Below are 18,474 nucleotides of genomic sequence, written 5' to 3' on the forward strand. Positions count from 1 at the left end.
ATGTTAAAATTGACTGCATCCAATTACTCCATTTGGAATCCAAGAATGGAGGACATCCTTTATTGCAAGGATTTGTATGAGCCCCTTCAATTGCTGGGACAAAAACCAGCAGGGAAGTCAAACAATGCGTGGAGCATTCTGAATAGAAAAGTTGTCGGACAAATCCGACAATGGGTGGATCAAAGTGTGTTCCACCATGTGTCACAAGAGACGGATGCATACAAATTATGGACAAAATTGTCGTCCATGTACGAGCGGAAGACCGCTCAAAATAAAGCATCGGTTATCCGACGGTTGGTAAACCTTAAGTACAGAGATGGTCGAAGTGTTACCGAGCATCTCAGTGACTTCCAAGGTTTGATCAATCTGTTGACGAATATGAAGATGGTGCTTGATGATGAGTTACAAGCACTAGTGTTACTCAGCTCTTTGCCTGATAGCTGGGATACACTAGTAGTATCCTTAAGCAATTCAGCTCCTCAAGGTGTTCTTACATTGGACATAGTTAAAGATAGCATGTTCAATGAAGAAGCAAGGAGGAAAGAACAAGGGGTAGTAGCCGAGTCAGAAGCCCTCGTCTCAGAGTATCGTGGAAGAACTAACAATAGAAAATTCCACAGGCGAGACAAGTCAAAGGGTAGGTCAAGAGATGGCTCGAGAGGAAGGTCCAAGACAAGAAAGGACCTAGAATGTTACCATTGTGGCGGGATAGGCCACATGAAAAGAGAGTGCAGGTTGTTTAAACGAGAGCAAGATAGAGGTAACGAAAAAAGTGATGCCAAGCACACGACCCCAACTACTTCTGATGGAAATGAGGTAATTATTCTATGTGGTGATGGCTTCGTTAATTTGTCCTCTCAAGATACATGCTGGATAGTGGACTCTGGTGCATCATTTCATGTCACCTCACGGAGGGACTTCTTTACATCTTACACCAATGGAGATTTTGGTAATGTGAGGATGGGAAATGACAAATTGTCCAAGATCGTGGGAAGATGAGATATTTCCCTTGAAACCAACACAAGTTGTCACTTGGTCCTCAAGGATGTGAGACATGTTCCAGACATGCGTCTCAATCTAATCTCCACTGGATTACTTGACGATGAAGGATACATCAATGTCTTTGCTGAAGGGAAATGGAAACTCAGCAAGAACTCTCTTGTCCTAGCACGAGGGAAGAAGGAGAACACCTTATACATGACACATGCAAAAGTCAGTAATGGGTACGTAAATGCTCTCGCAGAAGACTCAATCGAGCTATGGCATAAACGGCTCGGTCACATGAGCGAGAAAGGGCTGCAAATTCTAGCCAAAAGAGAGGCACTGACTGGGATGAAGAAAGGCATGCCTCTAAAATCATGCACTCATTGTTTGGCTGGAAAGCAGCATAGAGCTTCGTTTCAACATGGTCATGCACAAGGAAAACCCAATGTATTGGATGTTGTGTATTCTGATGTTTGTGGTCCTATGACCACTAGTACTCTTGGTGGTGCAAGATATTTTGTTACCTTCATTGACGATCATTCCAGGAAGGTATGGGCTTACGCACTTAGAACAAAAGATCAAGTGTATGAAGTTTTCAAGCAGTTTCATGCTAGCGTTGAACGAGAGACTGGTAGAAGCTTCAAATGTATTCGCACCGATAATGGAGGAGAATATATGGGGGCGTTTAGAAACTACTGTAGAAGTAACGGAATCAGGTATGAAAGATCTGTTCGAAGACTCCTCAGCATAATGGCATAGCTGAGAGAATGAACAGAACAATTGTTGAAAGAATAAGAACAATGTTATCTCATGCCAAGCTGCCCAAAAGTTTTTTGGGGTGAAGCCCTGATGACTGCGGTTGATCTAATCAACCTTTCTCCTTCAGCATCTTTGAATGGTGATGTCCCGAACAAGTTCTGGTCGGGAAAAGACGTTTCCTACAATCATCTGAAAGTTTTTGGTTGTAGAGCTTTTGTTCATATTCCTAAAGACGAGAGATCCAAGCTCGACACAAAGTCGAAAGAATGTATCTTCGTGGGATATGGGAATGAAGAATTCGGTTACAGGTTATGGGATCCTATAGCTAGAAAGATTATTAGAAGTAGAGATGTTGTCTTCTTTGAAGATCAGAACATTGAGGACATTCGAAGAGGTGATAAACCTAATAATCCTAGAGAATATCCAGCTAACTTGGATCCAGTTCCTTCTCCATTGGAGCACAATGACGGGCGAGATGAATTCAATGATACTGATGATCTAGCTAGTGATCCTATTATAAATGAACCAGTTGATGATGACATGAGTGATGATTATACAACTGATGGTATAGTAGATGACGAAGCTGATGAGGGGCTAGAAGTACAAGCCGATGAAGAGCCAGCGGCCGAATTACAACCAAGAAGATCGACCAGGGTACGGAGACCTCCGAGTAGATATTCTCCAGATGATTACGTTCTCCTAACAGACGGGGGAGAACCAGAATGCTATAAAGAAGCATTGACTCATGATCAACAAGATGAGTGGTTGAAAGCCATGCATGAAGAGATGCAATCTCTGCATGAGAACCACACATATGATCTAGTGAACCTACCAAAAGGTAGAAGAGCACTCAAGAACAAATGGGTGTATCGACTGAAGACGGAAGAAAACAACTCTAAGCCCAGGTTTAAGGCAAGGCTAGTTGTGAAAGGTTTCAGTCAGAAGAAAGGAATTGACTTTGAAGAGATTTTCTCACCCATAGTGAAGATGTCATCCATACGGGTTGTACTCAGTTTGGCTGCAAGCCTGAATCTCGAGATCGAACAGCTAGATGTGAAGACAACTTTTCTTCACGGAGATCTTGAAGAAGAAATCTACATGGAGCAGCCAGAAGGATTCAAAGTCAAAGGAAAAGAAGATTTGGTATGTCGGCTAAAAAAGAGCTTATATGGACTCAAGCAGGCGCCTCGACAATGGTACAAGAAGTTTGATTCCTTCATGATTGAACACAGATATCGAAGGACTACTTCAGACCATTGTGTATTTGTGAAAAGATTTGATGATGGTGAATTCATCATACTTCTTCTCTATGTCGATGACATGTTGATCGTAGGACAAAACAGTGACAAGATTAGCAAGCTGAAGAAAGAGTTGAGCAAGTCTTTTGCTATGAAAGACAAAACGAATCCTCGGTATGAGTATATCCCGTGATAGAAAAAATTAGAAGTTGAGATTATCACAAGAAAGTTATATCGAGAAGGTACTAAAGAGGTTTAACATGGATAAAGCAAAATCAGTTTCTACTCCATTTCCTAATCACTTCAAGCTTAGTTCAAAGCAGAGTCTAACATGTGAGAAAGAAAAAGAAAACATAGCCATGGTGCCATATTCCTTAGCTGTTGGTAGTATGATGTATGCAATGATTTGCACCAGGCCAGACATAACACATGCAGTCGGCGTTGTAAGCAAATTCCTGTCTAAACCATGCAGAGAGCGTTGGAATGCTGTGAAGTGGATTCTTAGATATCTCAGGGGTACTTCCAAAATGAGTTTGTGCTTTGGGGGTGGAAAACCTGCATTGAATGGCTACACAGATGCAGACATGGCAGGAGATCATGATTCCAGAAAATCTACTTCAGGATACCTGATTACATTTTCAGGGGGAGCAGTTTCGTGGCAATCAAAGTTACAGAAATGTGTTGCTCTATCAACTACAGAGGCAACGTTTATTGCAGCCACTGAAGCGTGCAAAGAAATGCTCTAGATAAAGTGAATCCTACAAGAATTAGGGCAAGAGCAGCATAAATACATTTTGCATTGTGATAGTCAGAGTGTGATCCACTTGAGCAAGAATCTGAGTTTTTCACTCGAGGTCGAAGCACATTGATGTGCGATATCACTGGATACGTGATGTGTTGGAATCTAAGCAATTACAGCTCGAGAAAATCCATACTGATGACAATAGTTCAGATATGATGACCAAGTCCTTACCTAAGGAAAAATAGGAATTTTGCAGAAGAGCAGTTGGACTGCTGGAGCCCTCCACCTAAGCCAGGAATGGTGGTTGAAAATTTTATAAAATATTGTGTGTGTGTATTGGGAGTGGTCCCATACATGTTTGAACCAGTAAAACCTTTAGGAAACACAATCACTACTACATTTTACAATTTACGCGACGAAGAGCATTTGGTCGCACAAAGTATATTTGAGTCGCACAAATTTCAGCGCGACAGAAACTTTGTCGAGTTGAATCCGTCCCGCAAGGATCGTGAAGAAAGAATTTGTGCGACCAAGTTTTTTAATTGGTCGCGAAAAACTGAGCGACGGTCAACCTTCGTTGCACAAAAAGTTTAGGGACGACACAATTGTTCGTCGCTCAAACCTTTGCGCGAGGACAATATGTTCATTGCGAGTATACAGTGCAACGGTTTATATTCATTGTGCAGAAATGTAGGGGACGAGAGAATTGTTCGTGTCGCAAACATTTGCGCGACGACTTTTGTTGCGCGAAGAAATTGTCTTAGTCGCTTTTTCATCTTCGAGAGATGAAACATTTCGTCGCTCAAAAATAAAATATATTTTTTAAAATTTAGTTTTACGTTTTTGTATTTTTACAACGTGAATTGGAGCGATGAAAATAGTTTCGTTGCGCAAAAATAAAATATATTTTATTTAAATTTAATTTTATGTTTTTTTATTTTGTAAAAAAAATAAATTTGGTTTTTTTTATTTGGTAATAAATGAAATTGCAATAAAAAAAATATAATGAAGAGAAAAAAATTTGCATAAAATATTATAAATGTATAGTACAAGAGAAACTTTTAAAATGTTATTAAGAAAGCAAAAAACTAATCAAACAATATTCCAGAATCTACTTGGTCGTCTGAAAAATGTGGCTCAGAGGTCTGGACATTGTTGACAGGGGCAGAGATGGGGTGGCTAGGCTCGGAGGTCGACAAGGGACCAAAATGCGGGATTGGAATGCCGAATGAAGCGAGCGACTCTAGAAGCACAGACATCTAACCCTTAAGCTCGGCCACCGTTGCTGTCAGAGCAGTCACCTCGTTTGACTATGACGATGAACGGGGTCTTGGTTCCTGCCGCCGAGCATTCCTCATCCCTCGACAATATGTCCCTGGCCTCCTCCCGAGAGTCTGATCCAAGGTCTCCGTCAGGATCTGAAACCCCGCATCTTGTGGAGGATCCACAAACTTGAGCAGAGTATTGGGAGGAAGTTGGGAGGTGGACTCCTGAAGAACCAACTGGCTCTTCTCCATCATCGTCACCTATTTAACATAACATAAAATATTAATTAAAACATTGATATAATAACCATGCAACTTTAATGCGTAAGATAATAATTAAAATTAAAGAATACTTACATGAAGGGACTCTGCCAACTCATTCCCAGGTTGAACATAAACGTTGCCAAAGACGTCGATCTCGGGGAATTTGGACCCCCCTGAATTGAACAAGAGAAGAAAAATGTTAGTAGGAAAAAAATAAATTAATATTAATGACATATTAAAAATTGAATATAAACAACTTTATAATTACTCGCCGTCTCGCCTCCATCCTATATGAGAAGGGCCTAGAACCTGAATGGTGGAGAAGAGTCTTCTTTTCCCTATTGCCCTTATTTGTTTTCGCCTTCTTTTGTTATACCAAAAATAAACGTATTAGTTGAAATTAAAATGAAATATAAAAAATTAAATAAAGATTAGTACGAAATGTGTAATAATTTTCAACTTAATATTAAAAAAAATAATACACAATCGGACTCCTGAAAATGACCGCAGAGCCACGCCTAACTATCCTCCAGCCCCTCAAGCTCCTTCGGGCAACTCTCCTGAAGAGCGACCTGGGGATCATCAAATGCTTGAAAATGGTGGTGCAAGTCGCTCTTCCACTGCTTGTACCTCTCAGCAAAGAGTTTGTTGACGTACGCCAACGACTCGTCGTCGAGGTTCTCTAAATTATAGTTTGTCTGCAATAAATTAATTAGATACATTAAGTAATAGAAATATATAAAGTTTGAAGGGAAAACAATTAAAAGGTAGGATACGTACCGACAATTGTCCGTGCACCCCCGTCATCATCTCGTCAAGCATAACCTTCCAAGACTTTCATTTCATCAGGCAATAGGTCCGAACGACGTGACCAATGTCGTGGGCCAATGAGCTATGCAATTCCGCTGTTGGTGTAGCCCGATGCCGCTTGTCGTATCTAATGTTGATACAACTATTGGTCACCCGAGTGACCTTTGCCATCTGCAATTGGCGCCAAGGTCCCCGAGTGTTCTTCTTGGCTGCAAAGAAATATAATATCAATGTTAAATAACAAATCCTACTAAAATCTTGGTCCAAAACAGCAGGAGTTCAAGGAAATCTTTACCTGGTTGTGACCCCGACTCACCAGTACCGTCTGTCGATGTTGTGTCGATTGTGTTGGGGGGCAGTGACGCCGTCTAGCGCTAACAGGTTGTGTCACTGATGAGTCTGATGATGCTGGCGTATAGGAGACCTCGGGACCAACCAACATGTTGTCCATCTGTGCTGGAGTAGTGGCAGCTGACGGCGTAGTCAGGGGAGGCGAACTTAGTACAGTCGTCACTGCCTTATGACTTCTAATAAGGTTTGACATCTTGCCCTAGGAACAAGCATCTAAAGTTAAAAACATAGTTACTCTAATATGTGGTCTAACACCATATAAACATTTATTTAAATTTTTTTTAAATGGAGCCAACGTCTAATAAAATAAAAATAAAAATTCCAACAACTAATAAAACAAAAATATATAAAAATCTTCATTAATTAACAAACATAAAAATGAATCCAATTTACCAAGATATAATCTAAGCATATACAATTTCATTAAGAATCTTAACTAATTAATTAAAGCATATCTTGCCATAGGGTTCGGGATTTCGGAGTATCCAGGACTCTGATCCATGATCAGTCGAATCCTATATGATCCTAGAAATAAAAAGTACAACATACGTGAGTTTGAATTCGATCCAACAGTTCAAAGATATCAAACCCGAAAATCGCACAATATGCAAAATCCGTTCGAGACTCAAACGGTAACCAAATTGAAATCCGAGCACACCTACACGCTCGTGACAACTAGGGGATCACACTGGGACACAATGCCCCTCTGGTATAGTACCCACGTGCCGCCACATGAGCTGTAGCATGTTGGTGTCCAAAGCGATAACGATCGCGGTAAGATTCTCAAAATTAAGGGGCAAGATTCCTAATCTAGGTTCAGAACATCAATTGGACCACTTTTGTTCTTGGACCTACCCCAAAAATGGCCGGAAGTGGCCGGAATTTCAATTCAAAAACTGGTCAAACTTAGGGTTAAAAATGAAGACACCAAAACTAGAAATTGATTAAATCCTACCCAACCATCAGCTAGAGCATGAAAAATAGTGAAGAAACCATACCTCACATGTCCGGTTTGGTGGCCGGAGGAGAGAGAACGAGACTGGCAAATATCAGTCAAAATCGGCGCAATTCCAAGCGGTTTTCGGAGGCAGGCGTGACGGTGACAGTGGGGAAAGGGCTGGGGTTCGAATGTGGTGGCAGCCCAGTCCTTGTTGCATTGGTTTCGTGGGTTGAGGTTGTTGGATGTGGTGGTTATGGAGGGAGGGAGTATCGGGAGTGGGAGGGGTCAAAGGAGAGAGAGGAACTAAGAGGTGGCGGCGGCCCGGTCCTTCTTGAGGCGGTTTCGTGGGTTGAGGTGGTTGGATGTGGTGGTTATGGAGGGAGGGAGTATCGGGAGAGGGAGCGGTCGAAGGAAGAGAGGAACTGAGGGGTCTGTACTTGCTTTTTTGTTCGGAAATTTTTTGCGAACTTGCGCGACGATGAAAGTAAACCGTCACTCAAGGTCAAATTGCGTGACGTAAAAAAACATTGACGTCGTGCAAGCTAATAATTCGGCCAAAATTTTCACCAACTTGCGACACGACAAAAGTAAACCGTCGCTCAAGGTAATAATTCCGCCAAAAATTTCGCCAACTTGAGCGACGTAACAATATACTGGCGTCGTGCAAACCCTAAACCCTAAATCCTTGAAAATTATAACAGTACGTTACGATGCCTAGGTGTCGCTCAAAGTTATGTTTGCTCGACGAAACGGTGCGCCCCGCAAGAGTTTGTGCGACGTGTGATTCACTGGCGTCGCGTAAAGTTTTTTATTTTTTTATTTTATAAGAATGATTATAAAAATTACTAAGGAATCATATTAAAAAACATGCAAGTACTTGGACCACAATTATGTGATCTGTGATCAACCCGTGGCCAAGTCCCTTTAATGATAGATAGACTGTGGTTGACATTAGTATAGGCCACGAGTGTATCAGTGTCCTATGAAGAAGTTTTCTAGTAGTGCATATTGAATAAATTGGTGATTATTCACATGTTTATTATTGAGTTGGGTCAGAGAAGCATATGTACAACTCTTTATGGTAGGAAACTGCATATAATTAATTGTATGACAATGTTAGCCTCAAGAGAAAAAAGAAGGAAAAAAAAAAAAAGAACTCATGAGATCCAACACTGTCCTTATTAGAAGAACTTCAAGAGGAAGATCGAGATGAAGAAATACTACTACATAAATGCTCAAAAGACAGTGAGGCAGAAATAGTGTAATTATTATTATTATTACATACACATATACTACAATGTACATATATATATACACGTATATACACATATACCTATATACATATATAAATACATATAGACATATACACGTATATTATTATAATATATCCATATACACATATACATATTATAATAATAATGTAGGGGCTTTTTTCTTCCGGCAACTACAAATAGGCTAGGCTGCCGTAAAGAGCAAAATGGCTGAAATTTCCCCCTTGTGTTTGAGTTTAAAGATCATACCTAAAAATGTATCGAAAGGATAATAAAGCCTTAGGAAATACTCTGGTCACCTTCACCAACAAAAAATAATGGCTGCTTACAAATGAATTCTTAGTGCTTACAGGTAGAATCTTAGCTTGGCATGAGAGGCTTGTGGCATGGGAGCAAATTGTCATGAATTTATCCTTAAAGGGAAAGAGCTGTGAGTTTCCATGAAAAACAGGGTTTCTAAGGAAGTGGAGCAAAGGATTATCGGAGGTTTTGGCTGAGAGGAGAAAAAAAGAGAAAATGGTGGCTTGAGTGTTTTTCCGGTAGCTTAACAGAGACTCTTTCAAGTGTTAGAACAGCTTGCCAAGAGGGGAAACTAAGGGAAAAGGATGGGCTGAGCACGAAATTGCTGGATTTTGGGAGTAAGAGAGGAAGCTTGCTATCTGGATGTGGTTGATGCTTGTTAGGTAGAAGAGGCCTCTTTTATAGCTGCTAGAAGCTGACATTTTTCAAGAAACCCTAACTGTTTCTATCCAATTTTGCCAAATCTCCCCCTTCCTTTCTCCTCTCCTCCCTTAACTTTTTCCATCTTGGTGAAATTTCCTCACTCTATTTGCACAAAATTAGGGATTTTTGGGAGCTCCAGGCTTTTTCCTGCTGTTGTTTTAGTAGGAGACTCCCATTCTCAGCTATTTCCCTTTTTCTTTCCTTCCTCCTTCCATGGCTAGATCTGATCAAGGAAAGCAAATGGATATACATGCTGGTTCGAAGGGTGCCTCTACTCCTGGCAGCTTGAACGCTAATATCCCTTGGTTCTTTGGATGTTTTGTGCTTGGAACTTGTTCCTTCCCATGTGCTGGAGCCTTCCAGTAGATCTGAATATGTGGACATCTTGCTCCCTTTGTGGCTTCTGTTTTTTCAACCTGAGGCTGAGGCTTTTAATGCTTCTCATTTCTAATTGTATGGCCCTTCTAAGATATCAAGTCAACTTACCAAATAAATGGGCTAATCTCATCAAGTATTGAGCTATATTGGTTAATTTAATGGACCATTTTGGGCTGAGGTAATGGGCTATTTTGGCTGACGTAATGGACTATTTTTCTCCTTCATGCTTACCCACATATTTGGGCCTAAGAAACGGGCTTGGGTTCCAAGGCTCCCAAGCAACCCGGGACCTCCATTTCTTGGCCCATCAATTGTCCTCATGACAACTTATTACCATCCATACCACAACCCACTCAAGCAAGCCCGTGCATTTGAGTGGCTTGGGCCCACTTAGGCTTGTAGTGTGGTTGGGCGTGAAACAATAATTTATTGCTTGGCGTGGCATGTTGCTTTGCACCCTCTAATTTTATTGTCCTTAGAGAGGGACACGGTGCTTATTATTTTAGCATGGGCTTGTATTTTATAACCTTACTTTAGTTCCTGGCATGACAAATTATTTATTTAGCATGGCACGTGGGTTGTGACTTGTATATGACTGGCCTTCATGTTCTCTAATATGTGACTTTTCTTAGTAAATTATCGTATTTGGGCCCAACCATGGAATTTTTTGTGCCTCAACATTAGTCCCCTTGATTATTGGGGCCATGAATGTGTATTGAAATGGTCCAAATAATCATTTTCCAGCCCAAAATAATGGCAGTGGCATGACATGGATGGCATGGATTTAGGAACAACTCAAGGATGACTAGTTAAGTGGCTCTGCTATTACAGCCAGGTTTTTTTCGAGAAGGTTGGAGGGGTCGCAATGGTCCCGCTTAAAACCCAATCCTTCTTAAACACCGAGGGTGTTGCCTTGAAGAACTTTCCTAGACACTGTAATTTTGGAGGTCACTTACTAGAGTTACCAAGAGTTGACCTATTTTGTGGCATGATATAGAAGAAAATGCTTGGGGGATTAGCTCAAGATAACTACTTAGCGTGCGTGCTTTATGGGCTTGAGTGACTAAAGAGGCTTGATTTTGCCTAGTTGTGATTTGCAAGAGTTGCATTGACTTGCACGCTTGGTTTTGACGTGTATATTTGATATTGGCATGTAATATTGGTATTTGACTTTATGCTTAGCATTGGCATGTATGCTTGATTTTGGCTTGATGCTTGGCATTGGCGTGCATGCTTGATTTTTGGCTTGTATGCTTGGATGCTTGGCATTGGCGTGTACGCTTGATTTTGGCTTGTATGCTTGGATGTTTGGCATTGGCATGTACTGGAAAGATATTTGAAATAGAGTAGGTGCTGGCAGAAGTAGGGCATGTGCTGGAAGGATATTTGAAACATGGCAGGTGCTAGAAGGATATTTGAAACAGGACAGGTGCTGGAAACTATTTTGTTTGGCATGGCATAGGTGCTGGAAAAAACGTGACTTGACTTGGCATGATTAGCTTAGACTTGCTATGAGGATGTGGATAATCTAACGGTTGAGTTGAATCAAGATATAGCTTGGCATGGCATGAGGGTTCATTCTTCCGGCAGCATGAATATAGAGCTTATGTTATTTCCCAGGAGCATTTCATATAGGATTTTGGAATTGGTATGGTTGTGGACTGAATTTGCATTGTTTCTATAGCATGGCCCTCCTTCAACTCTTTCTTCTCTCCTCAAGATTCGAACCCGTGGGTACTGTGCATCAGTACATAAGTCATATTTTGGAAGCTCGGATCAGAAAACTTCCTTGATGAAAGTTGTTCATCTGCTCGAGTGCTATAGCTTGTATAATTTGTAGAATTGTTTGAATTTTTCTGATGTCTCAAAGTTGGTCTGCAACTTCTGTGTTCATCCATGGCTAGTGAGTTTCTGCAGATTCTGCTTTCGAAATGTGTTTTTAATTTATGATGCTCGGATGATTGCACTTACTGACAAAATGTACTCGAAATTATGTTGTTTATAACATATCCAAAATTGAGAATCATCCACCCATTGTAGTGCTCTCAGCCTTCATTTTTCTGAAGCATGTTCATGAGTTGATGCTGATGCCTTTGTTATATGCTTGTTTTCTATGCTTGCATGCCTGAGCCCTCTGTATTTCCCAGAATTTGTAAACTAGAAATTGAATTTGGAGGTTGAGCTTCTGGTTTAGGATCCTAGGTTGGTGATAAACAAGAGTCATACAAGCTCATTTGGGTAATGCATGCCAAGTGTTTGTCAAAATATCTCAAAGTAGCTTGCTGGCTGTTGAACTTTTGAAATGTTTCTTTTTGAATCTGAGTTAGAGCTTTTGAGACATGAAAATGGACTTCTCAATGGTTATGTTAGAATTGGTCTTTCATCACTTGAAGAAAAAAATGAATTTTCAGTGGAATTCCAAAGTAAGGGTTAAGTTGCTGGAGCTATACAGTTCCTGCTGCATGGGCTATTTTAGGAATCTGTTTGACATGCTTCCCTAGCTATAAATGCAACAAAATTTTGGGAAAATGAAGCTTGATATGTCTAGTTCTAATTGGATAGTTTGGGATTTGTTGGATGTAAACTTCATTTATAGTGATTTTCTAAAGGTGGGATGTTCTAGGTAGAATAGTTGGAAAGCTTGTGTATAAGTTTTGCTTGGCATGTTGCTTTTGTTGGAGGATTTAGCATGTCATTTCGCTTGGCATTGAGTGCTGATCTGGACATTGCTAGAGGATGATCTTGAGCAATATTTTCCTGAAAGCTTGATGTTGTATGGTATTGTAGCAAGAGCATAAGTTCTTCAATTTGCTTGAAATTCCCGAATTTCTTGGAATGATTGAATGAAATGAAATTTCTTGGCATGTTGATTGGTATCCCACCCTGTGAATTTTGTCAAATGCTTGATAGATGAGTTTGCTTGCACTCTGAGAAAATTATGCTTTCGGCGCCTCCCTTTGTGTATGAGTACCTTTCCGGCGTCTAATTTTGGCTAGCGTATTCTCTTGTTTAGAAGCTCCAAAGCATGAGAAGTCTAATTTTCTAGGATTTTGAAAGCATGAAAGTGAGTTTTGGTCTCTTGCAACTTGTCTTTGGAAAAAATTATGCTTCAATAGCGATTATGCTTATGGCGCCCCCTTTTCATTTACGAGTTCCCTTCCAGCACCTAATTTGGCCAACATACTCCCTTGTTTCTTTTTCAGGCTTGATTGAGAGATTCCGAAGCATGAGAAATGCCATCTTCTTATTGATTTGCTCTGAATTTGATAGAATAAAGGTGAGTTTTTGGTTACTTTCACATATGTAATGAGTTTGTTGAATTGTTGCAAGGATAAATTGAGCTTTGGGGGTTAAGGAGCATATACACTAGCATGATGTTTGAAATAGGACAAGGGCTAAGAAGATTTGAAATAAGGCAAGTGCTAGAAATTCTTTGCTTGTAGAGTAGGAGCTAGAAGAATGTAACTTGGCTTGGAATGATATAGCTTGGACTTGCTATGAGCATGTGAATAATGTTCACACATCTCTTAGAACTGAGGTATAGCTTGGTTTAGCATGAGAAACTTCGAGGTGTTTGTGCTTGACCCTTTTTTTTTTTCAATTGGTAGGAAGCCCGCAAGTCATTTGGATCTGCATTTTGGCTCATTTTTAAATATATTTGCTTGGCATGGAGCCCCCAAGTATTTTGGAAATTGCATATGTAGTTCACTCAATGGCATGAATGATGGATTTGCCTAAGCCCCAACCATTGTATAAGATCTGGTTTTGCTTGAGAATGGAGATCTAAGACACAAGCATAAGGCACACATTAGTAACCCTTTATTATGTTTGTCTGCAAAGTAGATAGCTAAGAAAAGGGAAAAAAAAGAAAAAAAAGAAAGAGGGAATGCTCTTATCTCTTTATTTTCTATGGTTTATTGCTTTTGGCAGCAGCTCTTCCAGCGGTGGTGTTTGGATAACAAGCTTGGCTCTGTTCTTCTTCCATGCAGGCATGGGTGAAGATAATGGCTTGATCCCCAGCAGAGTCGCCAATTTATGTAAGGGCTTTTTTCTTCCAGCAGCTACAAATGGGCTGTGCTGCTGTAAAGAGCAAAATGGCTGAAATTTCCCCCTTGTGTTTGAGTTCAAAGATCAGACCCCAAAATGTTTCGAAAGAATAGTAAGGCCTTAGGAAACACCCTGGTCACCTTCACCAACAAAACAATGGCTACTTACAGATGAATTCTTAGTGCTTACAGGTAGAATCTTAGCTTGGCATGAGAGGCTTGTGGCATGGGAGAAAAATTGTCATGAGTTTAGCCTTGAAGGGAAAGAGCTGAGTTTCCATGAAAAATAGGGGTTCTAAGGAAGAGGAGGAAAGGATTATCAGAGGTTTTGGTTGAGAGAAGGAAACTAAGGGAAAAGGATGGGCTGAGCATGAAATTGCTAGATTTTGGGAGTAAGAGAGGAAGCTTGCGATCTGGATGTGGTTGATGCTTGTTGGGTAGAAGAGGCCTCTTTTATAGCTGCTGGAAGCTGACATTTTTCAAGAAACCCTAATAGTTTCTATCCAATTTGGCCAAATCTCTCCCTTCCTTTCTCATTTCCTCCCTTGACTTTTCCCATCTTGGTGAAATTTCCTCACTCTATTTGCTCAAAATTAGGGATTTTTGGGAGCTCAAGGCCTTTTCCCGCAGTTGTTTTAGTAGGAGACTCCCATTCTCAGCTATTTCCCTTTTTCTTTCCTTCATCCTTCCATAGCTAGATCTGATCAAGGAAAGCATATGGATATACATGCTGGTTCAAAGGGTGCTTCTCCTCCCGGCAGCTTGCGCGCTAATATCCCTTGGTTCTTCAGATGTTTTGTGCTTGGAACTTGTTCCTTCCCATATGCTGGAGCCTTCCAGTAGATATGAATATGTGGACATCTTGCTCCCTTCGTGGCTTCTGTTTTTTCAGCAAGGGGCTGAGGCTTTTGCTGCTTCTCATTTCTAATTATATGGGCCTTCTAAGATAGCAAGTCAACTTACCAAATAAATGGGCTAATCTCATCAAGTATTGGGCTATATTGGTTAATTTAATGGACCATTTTGGTCTGAGCTAATGGGCTATTTTGGCTGAGGTAATGAACTATTTTTCTCCTTCGTGCTTACCCACATATTTGGGCCTAAGAAACGAGCTTGGGTTCCGAGGCTCCCAAACAATCCGGGACCTCCATTTCTTGGCCCATCAATTGGCCTCATGACAACTATTACCATCCATACCACAACCCACTCAAGCAAGCCCCGGGCATTTGAGTGGCTTAGGCCCACTTAGGCTTGTAGCGTGGTTGGGCGTGAAACAATAATTTATTGCTTGGCGTGGCATGTTGCTTTGCACGCTCTAATTTTATTGTCCTTAGAGAGGGACATGGTGCTTATTATTTTAGCATGGCTTGTATTTTATAACCTTACCTCAGTTCCTGGCATGAAAAATTATTTATTTAGCATGGCATGTGGGTTGTGACATGTATATGACTGGCCTTCGTGTACTATGATATGTGACTTTTCTTAATAAATTATCATATTTGGGCTGGAAATTTATTTGGGCCCAACCATGGACTTTTTTGGACCTCAACAAATAGCATACATGTGTGTATATATATATATATATATATATATATTATATAATACATATATATACGTATATATACATATATGTGTATTTATATTATACCCATGTATTATTATAATCTACATATACACACGTATATGCACATACACATATATATTATACTATACGTATATACATCGTGCAAGTTTGTGCTACAACGAAATATAAAATTGTTTTCTGCGATAGTTTGTGCTACAAGTTTTTACGTCGTGCAAGTGTTTTTTGTGCGATGAATTTCTCTTCGTCGTGCAAATAGTAAAATGTAGTCGTGTATGTCCCCTATTTGCATAAAGTGAAGCAATATGCATGCCATTTGTTATATAAAAGCTTTGAATGCTTTGATTCACATAAAGTAAAGCAATATTTTCAATCTCATAGCATTGATTTTTCAGATGCTGACCTTCCACACCACTCTTATGCAAAGACAAAAGCTTCCTGTAAGTGTTTTCCTAGTATATATTTATATGTAAATGTATATATTAATATATATTTTATGTGGCTATGAAGATTACGAAAGATTATATAAATTCTCCAATTGCACTAGGGCCAACTTCTCTTATGCCCAGTCCAAGGCCAACTCCTCTTATGTCCACTCCAAGACCAACTTTTAATATGCAAATGTAAGGTGCAAGTTCTGTGAATCCAAGGCATATGGGAGTTAGCATTAGGCAAATGGAAGGTTCAAATGCCCGATGGAACCCACCAAGAAAAGCAACAAACAAGAAAAATTCCAAGCGAACTGAAATTGCTTATTTTGGTTGTTGGCCAATATTTTGTGAACTTTCTTCTTTTGCTATAACTGTAACTGGCCTTGAATTATTCTTTTATTGTCAAACATGTTTTTTTTGCTGCAAGTGTAAGACCCCTATTTTGGTATAATGCAATTAGATTTATCTTTAAAAAAACACTCAAATGTTCATTGTGAAATAGCAATTAGATTTAACAATCATAATACAAAGATACTAAATTTTTGGTTTTTTATTTTTTTCATTTTATAGAAAGATACTTCATTAGAAAAGCCCCAGAAAGGCCAAAGGATGAAACAAGACAGCAATAAACGATCATGCATAAATACAAAACAGAACCACCAGGCGATAGCAACTAAAGCCAACGCCAAAGAAAAACATAAGTAAAAATACATGACACCAGCAAAGCCCTCCAACCATCAAAACAAGAACCGGTTGGTTTTACACTTTTGTACTTCATTTTCAAAGCAGCCACTATTTCCTTCAATTGCTATAGTTGCTATAGTTGCTGAGTTTGGTGGTGGGTATGAGGTGGAGAATGGTGGAGGGAGTTGACAAAGGAGGAAGATAAATTAGTTATTTGGAAGATTGAATCTATAGGGAGAGAGAAAGGGATGGAGGAGATAGAGATTGGTTAGGTGCTGGGAATTTGGGATAGTGAAGGAGGGAGGATTTTGAGATTTTGGTTGTCCATTTTCGTGCCCCAGGGAAGGGGTACAGACTAGCTTTTAGCATGGGGTTTTGGTCTGATAAAATTGGAAGCTTTTAGCATGGGGTTTTGGTCTGATAAAATTGCCCCTCCACTGGAGTGGCATGTGGTTGCTTCGTTGGAGAAACGGACATAAAGTTTATCCTGTTCTTGAATTGCTACAAATATGAAACTACAGGGTCAAAAGTGACGAAATTGAAACTACGCAATCAAAAGTGATTGAAGTGCCTACATTATTTATTAGCTTGCAAGTTTTTTAACTATTTTTTAAAGTGTGATTTTGGATCTTCTATCTCCACTGTGGAAAATAGTCACCGCTAATTTGATTATTCAAAAAGTACATGTGTGTGATTTTCCCAATCTAGCTACTCAGTCTAGGAAATACAACTGATTTGATTATAGCTAGCAGTACCAATATTCAGAACTGATCCCATAATGTCTCAGGATAGATTTCAAAGTCCCAAAGGTACTCTCGCTGCAGTTCTTCATCGCTGGTGGATCCATTCACGAATCTTCTCAATTTCTCAGTTATTTTTGCAGCCCCAAATTCAATCATAGACTTGCCTACCTCTGCAAGTATAACGTGAAATATTGAGTCTCCCGAAGTTGATAAGCTCGCATGCACAACTTCTGCTTGTTCTTCGTGAAGTATACGAATTATTTCGGTGAACATGAACTGGTGATCGTCTAGCCCACTGATCAATACTACCTCCAGTGTGGACCCCATCTCATGGATTTCGATTTGCGGTGGTTTTGAGCTCCTCATGCTATCAAAGTTTGTGCATGCAGTATGTGATCTTTTTCTCTTTCCCTTTAAGCTATCCCTCTTCTCCTTGGACTTCTGCAGCTTTGTCTCTAGGCTTTTTATGTAGTTTATGGCTTCATCTATTTGATCAGGCAGACTTAGTGGCTCCTGCATTTAATTGGTGTCAGAACAAATTAAAGCATTATTTAATATAAAATAGTTCGGCAAGAGAACATATGCGGTACATACATTGTAGCTAGTTTTCACAGTTAGTGTACACGTATGTGCAATAAGATCGTAATCTAGACATATATGTATAGAGGGAGGGAGAGAGTGACCTGGGAATTTTGGCGAGGGAGGAGAGAGTTGAGCTTGGAGTAGAGGACTTTCATTTGGTTTCTCCTGTTCTTCTCTATCACCCTCCTTTCTACCTTGGTTGAAGAAGACTGACTTCCTTGATTATGATCCATTTGAATTTGATGATCTCTCTCTTCCAAGTTGGCAACAAATGATCCCATGAAGCTGAATTTCCCAAGTTTCTGTAGTTTGAATTGCTCTTGCTTTGAGCAATACGCACATGTATTTATATTCTAACAAGTCTCTTCTAGCTAGTCTCCCAAGTGATGATGAAAGTGCAAAAAGGGAAGAGGTCTTCAAGTGATGAGAAAACAGAGGGAAATTAATGTGTAGGGTCCGAGTGTGAGCTACTCGTCGTCATCCAAACTTGCATCAGCAATATGACCAGAGAAAGCCGTCAAATTTGAAAAAAATTCAGGGTTTGGCACGTGGATAATTTTAGTTTTGCCTTTTCTTGGAAATTAGGTCCCTCCATAAAGCCAATTTAAAGTCAGAGAGGCACGTCCACACTATGATGTGGCTTTTGTTTTTTCTGTTGGTTTGTAAACATTTGAGTGTCTA

General features: G+C 40.0%; 1 protein-coding gene across 1 annotated transcript; it reads right to left on the minus strand.

The window, feature by feature from the left end:
- Positions 1–16,998: 16,998 nt before the first annotated feature.
- On the minus strand, positions 16,999–18,195 carry LOC117622362 (transcription factor bHLH162-like). The gene is made up of 2 exons (XM_034353015.1): positions 17,895–18,195; positions 16,999–17,724 (listed from the first exon to the last, which is right to left on the minus strand). The coding sequence occupies exons 1-2, from the start codon at positions 18,072–18,074 to the stop codon at positions 17,230–17,232; spliced, it is 675 nt and encodes a 224-aa protein (XP_034208906.1). The 5' UTR covers positions 18,075–18,195; the 3' UTR covers positions 16,999–17,229.
- Positions 18,196–18,474: the final 279 nt, after the last annotated feature.

This window comes from Prunus dulcis, chromosome 3 (assembly GCF_902201215.1).
Source record: "Prunus dulcis chromosome 3, ALMONDv2, whole genome shotgun sequence".
Taxonomy (NCBI): domain Eukaryota; kingdom Viridiplantae; phylum Streptophyta; class Magnoliopsida; order Rosales; family Rosaceae; genus Prunus; species Prunus dulcis.

What these genes read in the sequence shown, in the direction of transcription:
- LOC117622362 (XM_034353015.1), bottom strand. Translation starts at nt 18,074, where the DNA reads ATGGGATCATTTGTTGCCAACTTGGAAGAGAGAGATCATCAAATTCAA. An exon ending in TCCCTCGCCAAAATTCCCAG is followed by an intron (nt 17,725 to 17,894) that starts GTCACTCTCTCC and finishes AATTAAATGCAG; the next exon opens with GAGCCACTAAGTCTGCCTGA.